This window comes from Delphinus delphis, chromosome 5 (genome assembly GCF_949987515.2).
Source record: "Delphinus delphis chromosome 5, mDelDel1.2, whole genome shotgun sequence".
NCBI lineage: Eukaryota > Metazoa > Chordata > Mammalia > Artiodactyla > Delphinidae > Delphinus > Delphinus delphis.
The window spans coordinates 87731902-87752058 of NC_082687.1; the positions used below are offsets into that span (position 1 = coordinate 87731902).

At 40.4% G+C, this 20157-nt stretch overlaps 2 protein-coding genes across 3 annotated transcripts in view; both read right to left on the bottom strand.

The window, feature by feature from the left end:
- ANAPC4 (anaphase promoting complex subunit 4) overlaps window positions 1-2280 on the bottom strand; it is a 41155-nt gene extending 38875 nt beyond the window's left edge. The window contains exon 1 of the mRNA XM_060012734.1: window positions 1930-2280. Within this exon, the coding sequence (XP_059868717.1) occupies window positions 1930-2058 (129 nt within the window). The 5' untranslated portion in view covers window positions 2059-2280. The remainder of the gene's footprint in view (window positions 1-1929) is intronic.
- A 7725-nt stretch (window positions 2281-10005) lies between these two features.
- The window catches only part of ZCCHC4 (zinc finger CCHC-type containing 4), a 48150-nt gene continuing 37998 nt past the window's right edge, over window positions 10006-20157 (bottom strand). Inside the window, exons 9-13 of one of the 2 annotated variants that reach the window (XM_060011778.1) lie at window positions 17873-17994; window positions 17552-17627; window positions 16046-16097; window positions 15387-15531; window positions 10006-10998 (exon numbers count right to left, since the gene is read on the bottom strand). In XM_060011778.1, the coding sequence (XP_059867761.1) occupies window positions 10863-10998; window positions 15387-15531; window positions 16046-16097; window positions 17552-17627; window positions 17873-17994 (531 nt within the window). In that variant the 3' untranslated portion in view covers window positions 10006-10862. Of the gene's footprint in view, window positions 10999-15386; window positions 15532-16045; window positions 16098-17551; window positions 17628-17649; window positions 17995-20157 lie in introns of those variants that run through there. The other variant, XM_060011779.1, reaches the window with a different exon arrangement.

Sequence of the window (20157 nt, forward strand, 5' to 3'; positions counted from 1 at the left end):
TGTACTTCTCACCTGAGGACACTGCTTCCCTACAGGATTCTCAGGTGGTGGCCGTTTTGCACACCATGTGCCCTATACTACTACTGGGCTAGGAGATAAAGATTTCCTCCTTGATGTCATTTCTGGCTGGTTTTTCTTCTCTTCTCTAAAATCCTCTAACTTTGAATCATATGCAATCAGACCATACCACCTGCTATCCCTCTTAACTGCAGTCACCTATAGCCTCCTAGGCCCCCCCCCCGCCCCCCCCCCATTCCTGGGAGATTTGGACTCCTGTCTGGCTCACTCACGCTTTCCAACACTACTCATCATCATTCTTGGCGATTTCAAGAGATACAATGTCCTGGCTTTTTGGTGCTCAACTACCTCTTCTTCAATGATCACATCCTCTACCTCACCTCAGTCACTCTCAGGGTCATGCCTGTGACCTTGTCGTTACCAACAACTACAAATGCTGCCATAATCTTCAGTTGCAAACCTCCCACTTTCCATCACCACCTGTATCTCTCCTGCTCATCCCAGATACCCAGCTTCAATTCTTCAACCTCACCAAGACATACAAGCCATGGACTCTACCACTGACCAACTCATTGTCCCTCACCCAACACGTGACCTCACTTCCCTACTTAATCAGGTTACAATCCAAAGTTCATCATTACAATCATTCCTCTTACATATAACTTCAACCCCCTTGCATCTCTCTTGCTTTGTCACAGCTAGTCACAACAGCTCTGGTTAAACCCAACCACGCCTGCACCCATACAGCTGAACAGAAGAGACATACAACCATGCTCACTAGTTTCACTACAAAATCACTAACCTCATGTGGCTCTTAATACTGACGAACAATCCTACAAAGTTTCACCAGTCCACTTGTCAGCTTTTTCATACCTCTCTTTTCTCCTCAAAATTCCAATATTTTCTTCTCCATCCTTACACCTAAACAGCGCCCCTTCTTCTTCACTGAGAAAACGGAAGCAACAAATGCCCACAATTGATTACATCTATCCATCTGATCACAGTGACGCTCCTATTCTCTCCCTTCTCTCCTACTGCTGTGGCTGTACTAACTGCACTCCTCTCAGGGCCAGGACAGCGTTCCAAAACACCCAGGCAGTGGAGGGAGACTAGAAGATTTCATAGAGGGCCTTGAGAAAGCAGATATCAATACCCTGACAACGAGGTCATGAGAGTCAACACAGTTTTGCAGGCTGCTAAGTTTCCCTGACTGCTAAGTTCTCTTTACCACCTAGTTTCCAAGGTTGGCTGCACACCACACAACTCTCACCCGGCCAGATAACTATCAGGAACCCTGCCAAAAGGCCAAAGGAGTAAAGAAGCCAAGGTGAAGGTTTCCTTACAACATGGCTGCCAAGTAACAAAACTCTCAGCAGAAAGCTACAACCCGTTTACACCTGATGAAGCGTAATACAATGTGAACTAGAAATGCTAACTGACAACACTCGTGCACATTCCATCAGGAATCCAGTGATGGCTATCCAACCCATTCTGTATAACTTGGACAACAGAATAAAGATTCTTAAACATCCTCTGTGGCAGCTACAGACACGCACATTCGCAGCTCAAGTCTGACAATAACTCATCTTTCTTCTGCCTAAACTGCAAGTAAACTAACTGCAGACTCTGTGGACCTACTACTATGTCTAGCTCATGAGTGACACATGAGCCTTTAAAAAGCCCATTTAACAAATAACTGCAAGTCTTGGGGATGCAGGACTGTACGACTGCGTTAAGCTGCATGAAAACTGTTGTTCTGGCCATAAAATGCGGGAGGTGGGCGTATAAATGACCTTTCCCATATGTGGCCCCTTAGATTCACTTAAAGTTTTCAGCAGGGCTGGAGGAAGGGGCGGGATACACAGGTGGCCCGGGCTCGGTGTCCTCGGGGCTGCACGCCGGTTCACTCACCTCGCCCGCCGTATTGGCCAGAGCAATGAGATCCCGCTTGGGTGACCAGACCAGGAAGATGATCTCCTGCGGAAGCTGTTTCTCTCCCACCACCCGGAAGGACGGGAAACAGGTCGGGAAACGCAACATGGGGGCGGCCCTGCAACTACACCCCTAATCGGAGGCCGGCAGGGGCCCCCCGGGCCGCCCTGCCCGGGCCCGGCGGCGGCGGCGGCGCCGCCTCCGCCCCCGGCCCTTCGCACAGAGCCCGGAGGGTGGCGGTACTTGCCAGATGCCCCACGGCAGGCAACGCGACCCGGGAAGCCTTTGCCTCCAGTTCTCCCCCAGCACGTCGGCTCCTGCCGCCGCCGCGCGCGCGCGCGCGCGCTCCGAGCACTTCCGGTAGCCGGACTTCCTCGCGAGAGCACGGAGGCGCGCTCTCGAACCGCCGGAACCTCTTCGATAGTTTCTAAAGCAGTGGGTCTCAGCCTTGGGTGCTTAGTAGAGAGGGTTGTGGGTTTTTTTGGTTTTGTTTTGTTTTTTTTAAAACCCTGCCCAGGCAGAACCCCAGACGATTAAAAGAGAATTAATACGGAATGGGGCCAATATTTATTAAAACGCTCTAGGTGCTGCCACTTTGCAGCCAAGGTAGGAGAGTCATACTCTAAAACCTCTGACATAGGCAAATATCTTGATCCTTTATCCCATGCCTGCAACTTATTAGTAGTATTAGCCCCCACCATGATAAATGAGGACTGTGGGCTCAGCCAGGATTTGTCCCGTAGCTATTGGAGCATCTACTATGTGAAGGAGCCTGAGCTACACAAATGCACGGGACGGAGGCTCTGCTCTGTAAGGTTCACAGGTCAGCCTGGCGGGTTATGTGAATCAGAACCCATCTGATGCTTCTTGTCACACATTTAAATGTGTTAACTTGTTTAAAAGTTTCCACAAGTTATGAACCTGGTTAAGAGAATGTGACAGTATCATCCTGTGATTCTTGATCTTAAAGTCTGTGGTAGAAAGCCATCTATCTAACTTTCACTTCTTTTACTTGTTCAAAGTAGAAAGGAGGCAGGATCTTCAATTTGCAACAAGCCCCGTCTTCCTGCCCTCTGTCTGGATCTAGCCCCTGGGATGAAGGTGATAGAGGTAGACTAATTCATTCAGCAACAAATATTCGAGGCACTCTTTTGTGCCAGGCGATTTGTAACTCCTCATGTTTACCCTGCTTCCTGAGATAGGCTTTTTCCCTTGCCTTTTCTGCAAACAATTTAGAATGTCCCCCAAATTCACCCACAGGCAATATCCTAAGGTGAGAATGGACTTGCCTTTGTTATTCATGAAATGCGTTTTTGGGTATTATTTAATGTTCTGGGGTGGTGTGTGATTGCTAGCACAACTGATGCCACCTTGGGCACGTACAGTTCCTCCCGTCCTTCCACTGCCCTACCCAGGGCTGTACTGTGCGGTAAATCACTTCTCTGTCAAGGGCATTGTAGTTAATTGTTTAATAATCATTAGGACCAGGTGGCCTCTATGCTCTGTTAGTCCCCAAGCAATGATGAAGACCTTCCCTGACGTATTCCTGGCACCCACAAGACTAGTTACCCATTCATAAATCTTGACTTAACGAATGCACTTCCTGTTTCTCTAGGTGAACTATAAAATTGTCCCAGTGGTCCTTCGGCGATGCCGAGTGCAGCTGTGAATGCTTCCAGACCGTTGTCTGCTTGATCCCATCCTGTAAGTTACCGGATAAGCGTATCCATGGATTATATAATAGCTGCCTGCCTCATAGTCTGATCTCAAGATACCTTCTCCATCCTCCAACAGGTGGCAATAGATAACCTACATGGTAGGGGTCCAATATTTTTATCCGCTTAACAATCTTATGAAAACTGAATGCCATTTTCCTGAACCTTATCCTGAATATGAACCCTCATACAACACATGGAAAGGACTGTTAATAGAACTATACACTCAGTGCTACAAGACAGACGAGAGTAACTACCTGCATATTATGAAACCTTCACAGAAGAGTATGAATTACCCAGAAGGCATGTGTAACAACACAGGAAACAGCATAGGTGTGAAGTTCCAGATGTGGCCATAGCACCTCATGCGTGTCAGCGGGAGTGGGTGGCAGGGATTGTTACTGGAAATGATCCGAAGTAGCCATAGGACAAGAGCTGTTAGCACACGGTATTTCCAGGCTTTTCTTTTTCTCACTGCCCCATAAAGGAGACTTTGGCTTTACCCACTCCATTTCTTTGCCTTCCCCATTCTCTAAGGAAAGCACTGCTTAGTCAAATTGGTTTACTTGTGCTTATGTGGCACCGGATCAAAAGGAAAAGGGGGAAAGGCCCAGGGATCAGGCATTGGTGCTTTTTAAGAAGGCAAAGACGGGAGATACAAATGTGCAGAGTGGGAAGTGGGAAAGGGGTGAGAAGAGAAAATAGACTTTAAGAATTCCCATGATGTGTATTAATCTATCCTCTTCCTAGTGCTTGAAAAGAGAATGCAGGGGCTAGCTCTTCTGAAATAACTTTTTGGTAGCCAGGCTGTTTCTTTGATCACTACACCCCTTGGGCTAGCTCACACCGACGGCACCTTTCCACGTGTTATAACGGTGTGGGGTTAGATTCTGAAAGGCAGGAAGTTGAGAACAGAGGTTGTTGGCGGAGGGGCGTGTTGTTGACGGCATCACACTGGTTCATCAGTCATGCAAGACCTTTATTCTTGTGCCAAGGCTGATGATGGGTTAGAAAGGAAGGAAGACTAGTTGGGTAGAGGCGGAGGGGAGGGGGGGTTGCAGGAGGTGATTCCAGAGACATTTCTGAAGTAGGATAACATGAACAGATTATTGATTAGATCGGGGGAATGAAAGCAAGGGAGTAGTCAAGACAGGTTGGGATATTTGGGCGCACAGACTCAGGGAGTAGAGAACTGGTTGTTGTTGGGTGGGGTGGGATATGAGGGAAGTATGAGGGGAAGGGAGGGAAAGTAGACCAGAGCAAAGGAGTTCAGTGGGGACTGTGTTCAGGTGGAGGTGTGGTGTGAAAATCCATCTGTGATGGCCAAAAGGCAGCTGAAAAGGCAGGTGTGAAGGGGAAAGGTCAGGGCCTGAGCAGAGATGTGGGACTCACAGTGTACAGGGATGGAAGATGGGAGTTGTGTGGGATGTGACTGATCTAGGCCAGGTGGAAAGGCTGTTATTTTGAGAGGCCTATTTTGAAGTCAAAAAGTAAGTGAAACGTACAAAATAAGCAAATTAACTGGATTTGCTGGAAAAAGAAATAAATGTTAGTGATAGAATCTCTCTGCCCTGCCGTGGTCCCAGTGGCACAATAACTAGAATGTGTCGGCTCATGTAAATTACAAGTCCAGTCATGGGGCCAACTTCAGGGCAGACTAGATCCAGCAACTTGGAGTCGCCAGGGACCCAGCTGAAGGTGTGCACTACCATAAAGCTGGCTCCCCATGTGTTTGCTGGAAGACTGCCGACAGCACCTGGAGCTACAGGCTTCCTCATTCAGAAGGAAGAATGAGCGTCTCTTCACCAGTCACAAGACTAAAGTACTGAGCTGCGTTGTAATTAGACCAGCCCCTATCCTGAGCCTCGCTGAAATCACTCACAGGTAAAGGGGGTGGAATTATGCCCTATAAAAAGTCCTCCCCAAGAGCTGGAGCGGAAGTCAGTCAACCCTCCCCCAAATCCCACAGCAGGCACACGATGGAACGGGTGGGAGTGATGGTGGCGAAGCGGCCCATCCATAGTGTTCAATATGACAATCAATCATTACTACTCAAAGGGTGGTTTTACGTTTGAAGCGCGTCTGGGAGATGTGGGTCTAGACTGTCAGTTCGTGGTGCTTTGCTTGTCTCCCACGACCACTTCAGATGCTGTTCGGAGACCAACTCATGTGACTCCCATCTGGAAAAAAAGTTCTAAGAGCTACAGAACCAGTATTTGTATGTATAGGAACTTACCTTAAGGAAATGAGAAAAAATGTGAGTATAAGTATGTTCACCATAGAGTTGTTTACACTAGTGAAAAATGCAAACAATTTAGATGTCCAACCATAAGAGACTGATTAAATACAGTACATGCATACTGAAGAATAATACCGTTGTTATAGGTATAAATTGATGTTCACAACATGTTTATGAGGAGAGGATTACAAACAGTATATTTTAATAGTTCCATTTTTGTGGGGGAAATTTTAGAGCGTCTATATAGCTTTTACACAAGAAACAATCTTTGGAAGAACACACACGTAAGTGTGACAGTGGTTATGTCTGGGTGGTAGAATTAGAGTTACTTTTCATTTTATTTGACTCACCTGGCTCATGTATTAATTGTAAAGTTAGCGGGCAGCAACTTTTATTTCCTTTTGTCCTCTAAGCATGTGGAATGTTTAGGCTGTCTATCTCTAGTTTTCTCCCTTTCCTCACCTCCACATTTTCAGATGAAGAAGCTGGCCCATCTAATCAGGCTTCGTTTCTTAGAGATCACCAGATGTCACGCTGCTAGTCTGCAGGGCTACTAAGCAACACAGTAGTGTGAGAATCTTGTGACTGTCCAGCTAATGGGATAAAACTCACCCCTCAGATCTCTGCGACCTGCTTGCTTACTTTCGGTGCTTTTTCCCCCCTCAGTCTTGCTGAGTTAACATTTATACTAAGTCACTTGAAATCAAATAGTAGAGTTCTTATCTTCACTTTTTTGCAGTAGCTGACGCTCAAGTAATTTAACCCATGTCCTAATGTTCCAATTAAAACCGCATCAAGTAAGTCAAATTGGATTTTGCTTTGCATTTTTTTAAGCTTTTCTTCCTTGGGGAGCTCTAAGTGTATTAGCGTCTTACTGTCAGGCAGCACAGATGGGTTTGGAGGCATAAGTGGCCATCTCCATTCACCCGGTCCGTATTTAGGAGCAGCTTCTACTTGGAGGGTGGAGAACGGTGTTAGCCTGGGCGCCTGCTTCCCAGGCTTGTGGGAGGAGGAATGAGGCCATGCATACTGCAACTGGTTGTCTCTGATGTCACCATGTGCAAGACACAGCTCTGGGAGCCAATGAACGTTCACGATGATGTCCACAGGCCCCTGCCATCAACGAGTTTCTAATCTACACAGGGGAAACAAGCACAAAGAGTTGTTCTAATGCAGGGCATGATTTAAGTACCTGAAAAGAAGTAGAAATGAAAAGACACACAAACACACATCTATTTTTATTTCACTGGTAAGAGACGTACTGTTCCACTGGAGACACCAACAAGGACATCACGAAGGAGGCGGTATCAGACAAGCACCTTTTATAGGCTGTGGTTTTGTATTTAAAAATTAAATATCTTGTTTTATTGTGCTTCGTAGATATTGTGGTTTGTTTTACAAATTGAAGGTCTGTGGCATCCCTGTGTTATGAGATGATGTTTTAGCATTTTTTAGTAATAAAGTATTTTTAAATTCAGGTATGTGGATTTTTTTTTTTAGACAATGCTGCTGCGCACTTAACAGACTACAGTGTGGTATAAATGTAACTTTTAGATGCCCTGGGAAACCAAAAAATTCATGCGACTCCCTTCACTGAGATACTCAATTTATTGCGGTGGTCTGGAACCAAACCCACTATATTTCTCTGATGTCTGCCTATAGTCAAGCTTCTCCCAGATGCCTAGTATTTTAAAAATTGCTTCGAAAAGGGCAGAAATCAACTTAAGTGTTTTTCTTAAAATAACCTTGAAAGCTGAATTATTCTAAGTTTAAAGACTTCCAGATAAGGCTGCCAATCTCGCTCACACAGCACATCCCAACATTTAAACCCTCCTGTTGGCTCGGAATTCCTCCCAATATTGTTTAAGTCTGTTTTCCTATTTTCAGTCCTTCTGAGAAAGAGAAAAAAGCAAGTCCTCTCCATATCTTAGGCATGCTTACTGTTAGGGAATGAATTGTGTCTCCCCTAATCTGCATGTTGAAGTCCTAACATGCAGTAGCTCAGAGGGCGACTGTATTTAGAGACAGGGCCTTTAAAAAGGAGATGACAAGTAAAATGAGGCCATTAGGGTGGGCCCTAATCCAATCTGACTAGTATCCTTATACAAAGAGGAAATTTGGACACAGACAGACACCAGGAATACACACACATAGAAGAAGGACCATGTGAGGACACAGTGAGAAGGTACCATCTGCAAGCCAGGAAGAGAGATCTCACCAGGACCTGAATCAGCAGACACCTTGATCTTGGACTTCCAGGCTCCTGAACTGTGAGAAAGTTAATTACCGTTGTTTAAGCCACCCAGTCTGTGACTTTTTGTTATGGCAGCCCTAGCAAATGAATACACCTACCACCTGAGAACCTCTAGAAAATTCCATGTTTTCATCAACATTTTACTGAGCACCTACAATACATAAGAAAGACATGAGAGTATAAGAAGTGGGTACTGACCTGAAGAAACTGAAACCTTTCGGGGAAACAGAATCTGTCAATATAATCACAGAATAATACATGAAAAGTGCCTCAAATGTGGCGCAGAATAGCAAGGGGTTTGGAGAGGAAGGTACTGGCTGCTATCAGGGACTCATGTGAGGCTTCCCAGGAGAGAGTGGGACTTGGGCCAGGGCCTAAAGGCTCCATAAGACTTTAACAGACAGCTGTATGGAGGGAAATGTTCCAAACAGAAAGAAGAGAATAGGGTGAAAAGATTGGGGCATATTGGAGAAATAAATTAGTCTAAATATCAGACTAAATGTAGGGAAAAAAACAAATCTGATCATCCAGGGCCTACAAAGTAACTTTGTATTTCATTACATTTTATAATATAAGCAAGAAGTAGAATGAAATTTAGCTGTAGTTATTTAAGAAAAATGTCCTTTTAAAAAGCTTAGAAAGTTTTATCTGTCAAATTTCAGGAATTTTTTTCTATTGCTATTTTGAGTATCTTAATGTTCAGATAGGCAGATTTCTAATTAGAACAAATGACTTCATCTCCCATCACACTTTACCTCCCAGAGACATTTTTACATTCTATTAGTTTATCCTCTGAGAAAAGAAAGGGATTAAGTCCTTAAAATTAGTCTTAATTGAACAAAAAAAACAGAACCATCAAATTTCCTATTTTTAACTCTCTGAGGTAACGAAGTTTTTAAGTACAGAATTCCTGATTATTAGTAATACCCTATTTGCTCAATACTAAGATGGACATTTTTTTCACATTTCAATATTTCTGAAAAAAGAGACATCTAAAATTTAATGTATACAATTAATGAGATAAAGGTGTTTTCTCCCTGAAAAGCTGTGATTACATTGAAAATGCATTTTACAATTGATCGTATCTTAAAACTAAGAAAATATGGTGATGATAAAAACCATTGGCCATCAGGACCCAATTCTTCAGCAGTCATGGTCCCGCAGCTGTTTGAGTTTCTGGGGACATTTCAACAGATTTTAACCACGGTATCGTGGACACCATGAAAGTCAGGCAATGTCCACATCTATGCCTGAATCAGAGAGGGGAACTCTCACAATGATTGTACAAGGTTCATATCTCATCCAATCACATCAAAATCTGCCCCTCCTATCACCACAGGAACCCATGTTAAAGAGGGGGCAAGAGAAGAGTTTTCTGATGCTTGTTAAGTCCAGGAGCTTAGCTCATTTTTTGCTATAGCCTGATCTACCAGGACCACACTGATCAGGGCCACATGTGTGTATTCCACATCAGGCAACAAACCATCCTAACTTAAATACCAGATGGAGTGCAGTTCTTCTACCTTTACTCTCAGGGCTCTAGCTAAGCCCAAGCAGAGATGCCTCCAAACCTGCTCTACAGCAGTCATTTGGGAAAGAGAGAAGAGTCATTGTGCAAATGCAAGCCATTCTAAACTACTAAGAGTTGTGAAATGCAAGCCATTCTAAACTAAGTCTTAAGGAGACAATGAACTGTTTGTTCAAACTACTCCCTTCCATGCTACAGTACCTGACCACCCGGTGATTACCATTAGTGCTCCTAGCCATCTTCATTTGTTAACGTTTCTCACGGGTAGCAGGAGAGCTGAGAGCCAGGGGCATGTGCCTCATTTAATTTCACCACAAACAAACCTGAGGTCTAACTATTATTGTCCCCATTATAATAACGAAGAAACAGTAGCTTCTAGAGAATGAATGACCTGGCTAAGGACATACAACCAGGAAGTATTAGAATAGCAATGAGGATCACCAAAATGAAAACCAAAGTATCCTGCCTTCTGCTACTACTTGTACAAAGAGAGAAAAGTACTGCCTAGGTTAAAAGACACTAAGATGACAGGGCAAGTCATAATTCTAAATACCTCACTCATTCAACAAACATTTAGGTGATTCTATACCATCAAAGGACAACTGCAAAAAGTATTTGAAAAATAAATATTTAATAATAATAATGTAACCATAATCATAATCTTTATATCTTTAGACTGCCTTTGTCAAAATTCTTTCCATCATCTTCAGATTCTGTCTAAAAAAAATTAAACATTGTATTTCTCTTTACAAGTGGGGTTTAAGCCATTGTACAATACTTTAATATTTAAAATATCGAACTTAACATACTCTTATGTTCAATGTAAACAAAACCTCAGGTTTTCATTCTCATTTTCTTCTTTCTTCTAGCAAAAGGACGCTTTATGCCCATTTTTCAGATAAAAGAGGCTAAAATAATATGACTGGAAGAGATTTAAAGAGAGAAAAAAGGCACTGAGAGCTGGCAAACCAGCTAAGGATGAAACAACTCCCCAGGTCTACAGAGGGGCTGCTGGGGGTGAGGAGGTCTATAAACCAGGAAATACCACCTGCCTACTTTCAAGCTTAGAGAGGTGCATACCTTTGAAAGCAACAGAAGTTAAGTCCAGTGAGGCACTTTCAGAAAATGGCATCAAATAAATCTATAAATCTTTCTTATTCGCAAGCCACTGGACATTTAAGAGCACAGATATTGATGAGCTCTTTCTCTTCTTTTCTTCTTCCCTGTAACAGTTGTATGATTCATGGACTGTCCTTTAGTGGTCTCCATTTTCATCTTATTGCTCTTTCTTTGCTTCTGCTTTCTGACAGCTCTGAAAAACAAGGTGCTAAATTATTTTGTAGAATGAGCACAGTGAATTATGTAATTATGTTGAAGTTTAATTAACTAGCTAACCAAATAAGAAAACAGAAGGGAAAGAATTTACTGTATTATAAGCATAAATCCTCAGAATCCTAACCATAATAACAAGGAGATAGAGTCCTGACCAAGCAAAATGTTTGAGAAAAGAAATTCCTTTGAAACATGGTGACTACAAATTTAGAACAATCTATTCAGGAGAAACACACCACAGAAGTAAATAGTCAGGCCAATGAGTTGGGAGGTTTTTTGGTTGGTTTTTCTTTCTTTCTTTCTTTTTTTGGTACATCTGTACTGCTCAACTCAGCACTTCAATCTCCAAATCCCTGAATTACATTTTTCAGAAAAAAGACCAATACACTGGCAGTTAGCAGTGGTAGAAAAATGAAATAGCACAATGGAAAAAACTGAAAAAACTTAAAGAGGCCCATCTTATAGTCCTACAGCTAATTTTCCTTTCCTCAGTAGATCTAAAAGTCCTGACAAGTGCCATACAAGATGCCCACATTTTGTGGTCTCTTCTTGAAGACTAGCTTCAAAATGAACAAGTTGAAGCCACTATGGAGAACAGTATGGAGGTTCCTTAAAAAACTAAAAATAGAACTACCATACGACCCAGCAATCCCACTACTGGGCATATACCCTGAGAAAACCATAATTCAAAAAGATACATATACCACAATGTTCACTGCAACACTGTTTACAATAGCCAGGACATGGAAGCAACCTAAATGTCCACTGACAGATGAATGGATAAAGAAGATGTGACACATATATACAATGGAATATTACTCAGCCATAAAAAGGAATGAAATTAAGTTATTTGTAATGAGGGGGATAGACCTAGAGTCTGTCAGAGTGAAGTAAGTCAGAAAGAGGAAAACAAATACTGTATGCTAACACACATATATAGAATCTAAAAAAAAAAACGGCACTGATGAAGCTAGTGGCAGGGCAGGAATAAAGATGCAGATGTAGAGAATGGACTTGAGGACACAGGGTGGGAAGGGGAAGCTGGGATGAAGTGAGAGAATAGCACTAACATACATACACTACCAAATGTAAAACAGATAGCTAGTGGGAAGCTGCTGCATAGCACAGGGAGATCAGCTCGGTGCTTTGTGATGACCTAGAGGGGTGGGATAGGGAGGGTGGGAGGGAGGCTCAAGAGGGAGGGGATATGCGGATATATGTATATGTATAGCTGATTCACTTTGTTGTACAGCAGAAACCAACATAACGTTGTAAAGCAATTATACTCTAATAAAGATATTTTTTAAAAAAATGAACAAGTTGAAACTCACTCTCTAAAAAACATTAAATCACACCAGGAAAAAAAACACCCAGATAGGGCTTCCCTGGTGGCGCAGTGGTTGAGAGTCCGCCTGCCGATGCGGGGGACACGGGTTCGTGCCCCGGTCCGGGAAGATCCCACGTGCCATGGAGTGGCTGGGCCCGTGGGCCATGGCCGCTGAGCCTGTGCGTCCGGAGCCTGTGCTCCGCAGCGGGAGAGGCCACAGCAGTGAGAGGCCCGCATACCGCAAAACAAAAAAAACAAAACAAACAAAACAAACAAACAAACAAACAAAAAACCACCTAGATCCTTTGTTTCAGGTGCTCTCTGAACTACATTACAGGCAATCTAGAGCTGAGGAAGATTACTGGTCTATCCATTCACTTTCTCCAAGCTAGCAGAATCATGCCATTTATCATATCATGAACGAAGGGATGGGCTGGGGCTGCCAGTAATGGCAAACCTGGGCATTTCCGTGGCTTCCCAGCAATATCAATTGTTAGATTCACTTATCCTAAACCACCACGAGTCCTAGGGAAATGCTCCTTCTTGATCTTCCCAGAACCAAAACCTGGGAAAGGAGCTTCATAAACAGTATATAATCTCCTAGTGGACCAAACTCAGCCTCTCCTTTTGTTCATTCAGTATATATGTTAAGTGTTGGGAATACAAAAATGAATGGACAAAGTCTTTGACTTCAAGGAGCTGGGAGACTGAGCCAAGGCAGATGTCACTCTTCCCTTTCCTTCCCCCCATTTTTTTTAGGGGAAGAAACAGAGGCTATGAAATCATCCATGAGAAAGTGGCAGAACTAGTTTGATTTAGGAAATTGTGTTCTTAATTACCTTGATACTACATACTCTACTATAAATTATTCAGGTATGTAAAATGCTAAGCATACAGTAATTAATAAATAAATATTAGCTATTATTAGTAGCTCCACATGACTACTACTCAGAATTTTGCTTGGCAATTTTATATTTTTCCATGTTTAGATTTTTCACCATGGACTGGGGTATCCTATAAGTTCAAAATAAAACAGTCATCTTTATACTGTTTTGTGCATGTTACATAAATCTCCTTTCCCTCCAGCCATTTTTTAGAAGTAGGATAATGTCCTGATAAGTGATGATCTAGCAAATTTTTTTTTTTTTCTTTTTTGCGGTACGCGGGCCTCTCACTGCTGTGGCCTCTCCCGTTGCGGAGCACAGGCTCCAGACGTGCAGGCTCGGCAGCCATGGCTCACGGGTCCAGCCGCTCCGCGGCGTGTGGGATCTTCCCGGACCGGGGCACGAACCCGTGTCCCCCGCATCGGCAGGCGGATTCTCAACCACTGTGCCACCAGGGAAGCCCAGATTTAGAAAATTTAATGAAGTATAATCTCTTGATGGCAAAGTCAATGAAGCTATGCATGTCTGTATACAAAATTTAAACAAATTTTCTTTGGTTTGTCCACTCAGAAGAACTAAACATGAACCAGATTTCACTAGAAGATACAGTAAACAAAAACAGAAAGAAAATGTTCATTTGTAATATGAATAAACAAAACTTTCCAGAGATAAAGTCTCTCAACAGTGATAAACTGAGTATAATAAACTGATTGTTTCATTTTGCCTTAAAATTAAATTGACCTAGTATTTGTCCTCTAAATTATAGGTATTTATGTAACTGATAAAATGAGCTCTAACCACAAGAGGGAGCCAGCATCATGCCAGATCACAACCACAGGAAAATTAGTACCAAGGAAAACCAAATTAACATGACAGCTATAAAACATATAAGATGAAAAGATCTTTTATGCCATATATGCTAAAAAAGCTATTAAAATTATTTTTTACTATTATAAAGAAAAAATTTTGCATTGTCAATTTCATTGTAAAATTTTTTTGAAAGCAGTATCTGAAGATCACTGTTCACAGTTTAGGAGTCTTCTCTAAGAGAAGAAAGTGGTACTATTTAATAACTATCAGGTATACCACATCCTAAGGAATTTGGTCTTGAATTAAAATTGATAAAATCTAGTACTAAGAGATACTACATGATTTCCCTCAATGAAAACAACATATTACTATCAAATAGACTAGTCAGGGCTATTTAAGAACCAATAAAGAGCCTACATTGTATTACCAAAATGCACATTCAGTTTCCACGTGTCATAAGATCACAGAATCAAAGGCTGAGCATGTTGTTTGCAAGCAGAATTACATTGTAATAGTGCAACAACCCCAGATCGATCCTTTATTAGGTTGTATTCTATTCTTAAAGCTTTATAAAAAAATATTTTATAAGACTCTTCAATACACCTCTTTAATTAATTTTTAAAATTCCACTTCTACCCTAGATTACTTAGTGGAAATAATTATTTAAAGTAAATTTGATAAAAAGTAATAGAAAAGGTAGCTTAAATACTAGGCAGAATTCAAGTGGCTGGGCTTTAATGGAAAAAAATGATTTCTACTGACCAAAAAAAAAACAAATGGAAAAGAATTCTAATACAATCACAAGTAGCTACTAAACCATCAGATACTTCTAATAATAATAGATTTTTTTTCATCACAAGTCATATGATAGCTCAAAATTTTTATCCTGATCTCAACGGTCATATAATGTTAAACTTGGCTATCTGGTTTTCACATCAGTAAAACAAGAGGACTCAATAGCTATAAGCCCTTCAGTTTAAAAGGAAAAAAGTGTGACATTCAAGTTAGCCCAGTTGAAATACCAATAGTTTTTCTAAATATACTATTGTCATTGGTGTAACCTTGCTCTGAATTACACAGCTATATTACACAAATATATAGGAAGTGAGTCACTTTCTGCCTTATATTTTGGTTATTTTCATGCCTTACCTGTAAAATTTTTAGCTCTTTGACTCACCTTCATATCCTCCCTCTCCCCATCTATGCAAACAATACCTAACAGTGAAAGCAACAATTAATTTAGCATTTAGCATTTCTGGATCCTCTGATTATTGTGTACTTCTGTGGATTGCTCTGTACAAATATACAAGGAAAATTTTTTCTAGTAAATAAAAGAATTCAACTAACTTGTTAACTTTCTTAGACGTAAAGATGTTAGGACAAGTACTCCGTTTATGATCTAATTCACCACAAATAAAGCAGCCATCTTTAGGGCCGTTGCAAGAATGATCTGGAAGAGCACAGTGATTGCAAATGTTACAGTGGATCCAGGCTGTAAAATAAAAATTAGGTATTAGAAGAGGTTCATTTAATATAATTTTTCATTTGATTAACCTTTATGATAAGCAAGCGTGAATAGTGTTTACTTCAAATATTGTGATTGCTTTGCATAGCTAATTATAATTTGGCTAAAGAGGCCAAGGTTAAGAGGTTGGAATTCCATGTAAACCAGCTAACTTCTTTCTGATACATGGCCACAAATTCAGCCCTTCTGCCCTGAGTCATGAGCTTAGAGCCACTGACAAAATGGGGGCTGGCTGAGTGATACAAAACCCTGTTAAAACAAGCCAAAGCAAATGCAACACTGAAACAGGGTTGAAGTCATGTCTCTCTCTGAAGGAGAGAACATACATTTTGGCAAGTGTAAAAATTAAAAAGCAAGTAAATTAAGGCAAGTCTCTATTATTTTTTTCTTTTGTAAATACAGTTAAATAAAAACCCTATTTAGATGAAGAAAAAGTCAAATATTTTCAGAAGATCTCAAACACTTAAGTCTGAATACTTACAAGGCTTTACACACTTTTTGCAGAGAAAGCAATGATTCCATTTCCTGCCATCCTACAAAAACAATTTTTAAATTATGTTTAACTTGTCACTAAAAATCAAATTTCCACAATTAAAAATTAAAATGTCTTATTAAAATCTGTGTAAATTATTCATTCCTTATTTCTCACTTTCCTGGGCTTTACTATTAAATACTTTGATTTTAATTTATGCATTTCTCTACTCAACTCAAACGCCTCCTTGATGGGCCCCAATTTCCTTAACTCTAAAACTGGAGGATTTATCTAAATGATCTTGAAAGTCCACTCCAGATCGAGCAACCCAATCTGCATAAAGAAGGACTCAATGAAAATTTCAAGAGAATTAATGATTCATAGTTTTTATGTGTCTAGCTGGTATAATCCTTAATAACATTCATATTTGAGAACTTAATGTAATTTAGAAGGATAGAGATTACTATTTGAGTAATTTAAAAACTGTGAAATAAAACATACCTAAAAAAGTACATGAGATGCATATGTCCAGTTTAACGAGTATTATAAAGTGAACACTGATGAACCCAACAAGTCAAGAGACAATACCATCAGTACTCTAGACACTTCCCCACATGCCCCTTCCCAACCCAGCATTCCTCCTTCCCCACTGAGAAACACCTATCTTGGTTTTTGTGATGGTCACTTCCTTGCTTTTGTTTATTTTTTCCACTTACGTGTGCATCTCTAAATAATAAAATTTTGTTTTCCTCATTTTGTACTTTGTATGATCTGAGCATAATTTTTTTTAATGAAGAATACAGATAATTTCTAAACTAATTGGAAATATATAATCAGATGTGTTACCATAGTTAAAAACCAGTATAACCAGTAATATAATTATAAAGTTATAAAAAATGTACTTTCCAATAGTTTTGAAAATATAGCCTTTCCTCTGGCAAATAATATGTGCATATCAGCCAACTAAACTTCACGTGTTCTTTCTGACTGGATTTAGTTAAAATAACCGAGTAACCTAAAGGTGATCCCACCTTCCTAAAAAAATAACTAGGAGGTATGTCCCCTGTAGTCCTTCCTTATCTGTAAAAAGCCCTGTCTACTAGTGATGTGAGGAGTAAATACACAGCACATGTTATTAATTATTGCTTCATCAGAACAGTGATGGTATCTAATAGTTCAATTCCTTATTCAAAACACCTTAATTTTGCCCTCAACAAAATTTAGCCCTTATTTAGTGCCTTATTTGAAACACTAATAATTTTAGCAGTCATACAGTACCATATAAAAATAACTCAAATAGTTGTTAATGATGATGAAGGCAACTAAGTATTTTAAAAGCCTGCCATACTTTATAATTAGAGAAAAAATATTATATTAAATTATAATTAATAAATGATAACACATTAATACAAATTAAAATATTAACAAAATAACATTAAACAAATGTAATGAAACTAGTGACCTAAAATAAAACTAATATGTTTGAGTAAAAACACATTCTAAAGAAAACTGTACCTTGGATGTGCAAGAATTACAGTGTTCACAGTGCTGATTCTCTAGAGAAACATATCGTTGACACAGAGGGCAAAATCTAAGGAGAAAAGAAAAGACTCGAAGAAATCAGCTGCATATACTTATTGAGATTCACAAGGTAGATAAAAGTTCACAAGGCATTTGTTACAAAAGTTCGGTGTAATTCAAATTAAATTCAATATAACATTACAGGCCAAATTTAAAAGTAATAAAAGAACTACATGAGTCAGTATGAAAGGCATTTGGTGTTAGATATATGGAACTTTATTTTCAGTGACTTGTGTACTTCAAGGTCTCTCTTACCTGTACCCTTCTTCAATAGGAAGGATTATTTTGTTGGGTGGGATATTGGTGAAAATACGCACAGGAGACTGTTTCCGTCCTGTCTTTCCATGTTTATAAAGTGCATGATTATCATAATCTACCTAGAAAGTTTAAAAAAATTAAAAAGGAAAAATTTCTCAAATGAGTCAACATTCGTTAAGATTCTTTAACCAACAAATGAACAAACTGATGCCAAGGTACAAATTAAATCAGAGTATTTAATAAGAAGTTCTCAAAAGCAAGAGTTTACTTATTAATCAACAGCCTCAGAGGGGCCTCTATGAGAGTAAAATTTCATTATAAAAAAGGTAAAATTTGTTATGACACATTCATGTTACCTAGGATTCAAAAAACAACTCTAATCTTTTATCCAATGCAACAGACTTTGCAGGAAAGGCTTTTATATAATTAAGACTTTAGCTTTGGGCATTAAAACATTCCACCTTTGATGATCTGTGCCAGCTTGTATAGGGTTTTTCATTTTTTGCCTGTGAAATTCACTGCATGCCCGTTTTCAATTCCCCAAGGCTCAGTGCAGCCTCAGTGTGGCCCTCCACCATCACTCTCTGACACAGCCAACCCAGCATTCCTCCTTCCCCACTGAGAAACACCTATCTTGGTTTTTGTGATGGTCACTTCCTTGTGGGGGCCAGGCAGTGGCTCTGCCACTCACTTTTTATGTGACCTCAGGCAAGTCTGCATCATTTTCATCTGGAAAAGGAGGTTACTGATACTTACCTTAGAGTTGTTATGAAAGTTAAATGAGACAATGTATGTAAAACACTGAATTCAGGACCCGGCATATGGTGGAGACAGATAGAAGGATGGAGTGCAGAGGGAAATCTATAACTATAGTTGTTTTCCCCACAATGACTATTTCGAATGTTTACCTCTCTCCTCAAGATCCCTAACTCAACTTTCCATTTCTGCAGATTATCTGGAAAGTAAACTGAGGCCAACAAGCATGATTTCTATTAGCTTCTTGCTCCCTTCTCCTCCTCCGCCCTATCATCCATACACATTCTCAATTTGGTTTTAAACCTGCCATGAATCCACCTGGCCACTAAGTCCATCCATCTTCAGATCAGTAATTCTCGAAGTTTGGTGTCTGGATCAGCAACATCAGCATCACCTGGGACCTTGTTAGAAATGCAAATTCTTGCCCCACCTGGGACCTAATAACACAGAAACTCTGGAGGTGGGACCCTGCAATCTGTTATTTTTAACAAGCCCTCCTGGCACACTAAAGTTTGAGAGCCACTGCTTTACATGACCCACAAGAATACCATGAGATTTTTATAAGGTTAATACAGGTAGATCGCAACTTTCAAGTAAGTTGTAATAAATTCTTTAGATTCTAAATAAGGTTACACTTAAGAATCTACAACAGAACTGACTTGCAAAGTAGCTATTTAATGAGAGAATTACAAAAATGTAAGGAATCGGTGACAATGGAAAGAGAGGACTTTAATGGGAGGGAGATTCCTAAGCTCTCTCCATGGCTATGCCAATGCCTGCTAGATTTACAGGTGAACAAAGTTAGGAAGACTGATTAACAAACTTCAGCACTGGGAAAAAAATAAGTACAGGATGAGGAGACTCAGCTAAATGAGAGACAGTGCGGGAAAAAAAAAAAGCCCTAGGGCGTTTAGCATGTGAGCACGCACAGTCCAACGTGGGGAGTCCACAGTCTATCACAAAGGTGTAAGACTGGTGTGGGCTCACAGCCGGCTTACACAGAACTGTAATATTGTAACAAGGAAGGGAGACGAAGTTAGATCACATTTGAAGCCCTCCATTCAGCTGCTACATTTTAAGAGAGACATTAATAAAGCCAGTTCATTTCTATTGAAAGTAATGGGAATAAATAGGGCTTATAGTTTAACAGATTGGGGGTGTTTATTCAGAAAAGAGAAGACTGGGAGGATCTGATAGCTATGTTATAACTGAAGGGGTGTCATGTGGAATAGAAATTAGACTTATCCTTTATTGCTTCGGAAAACAGAAGTAGGACCAATGGTTAGAAGTTAATAGGGAGCATATTTTATCTCCATATGAGAAACTTTTCTAACGATTAGAGCTATTAAATAAATTGAGTTGCCTTGTAAGGCTGTAGGACTTTGCTCAGGGAAAGCATTCAAGTGAGACTAGATGACTGCTTGTCACGAATTTAGTGGAAAGGATCATTACATTGGGAAGTCAGCCTACGTTAAGGCTATGCATCTTCACAACTTTAAAATTCTATGAATATACGTTACCTATTA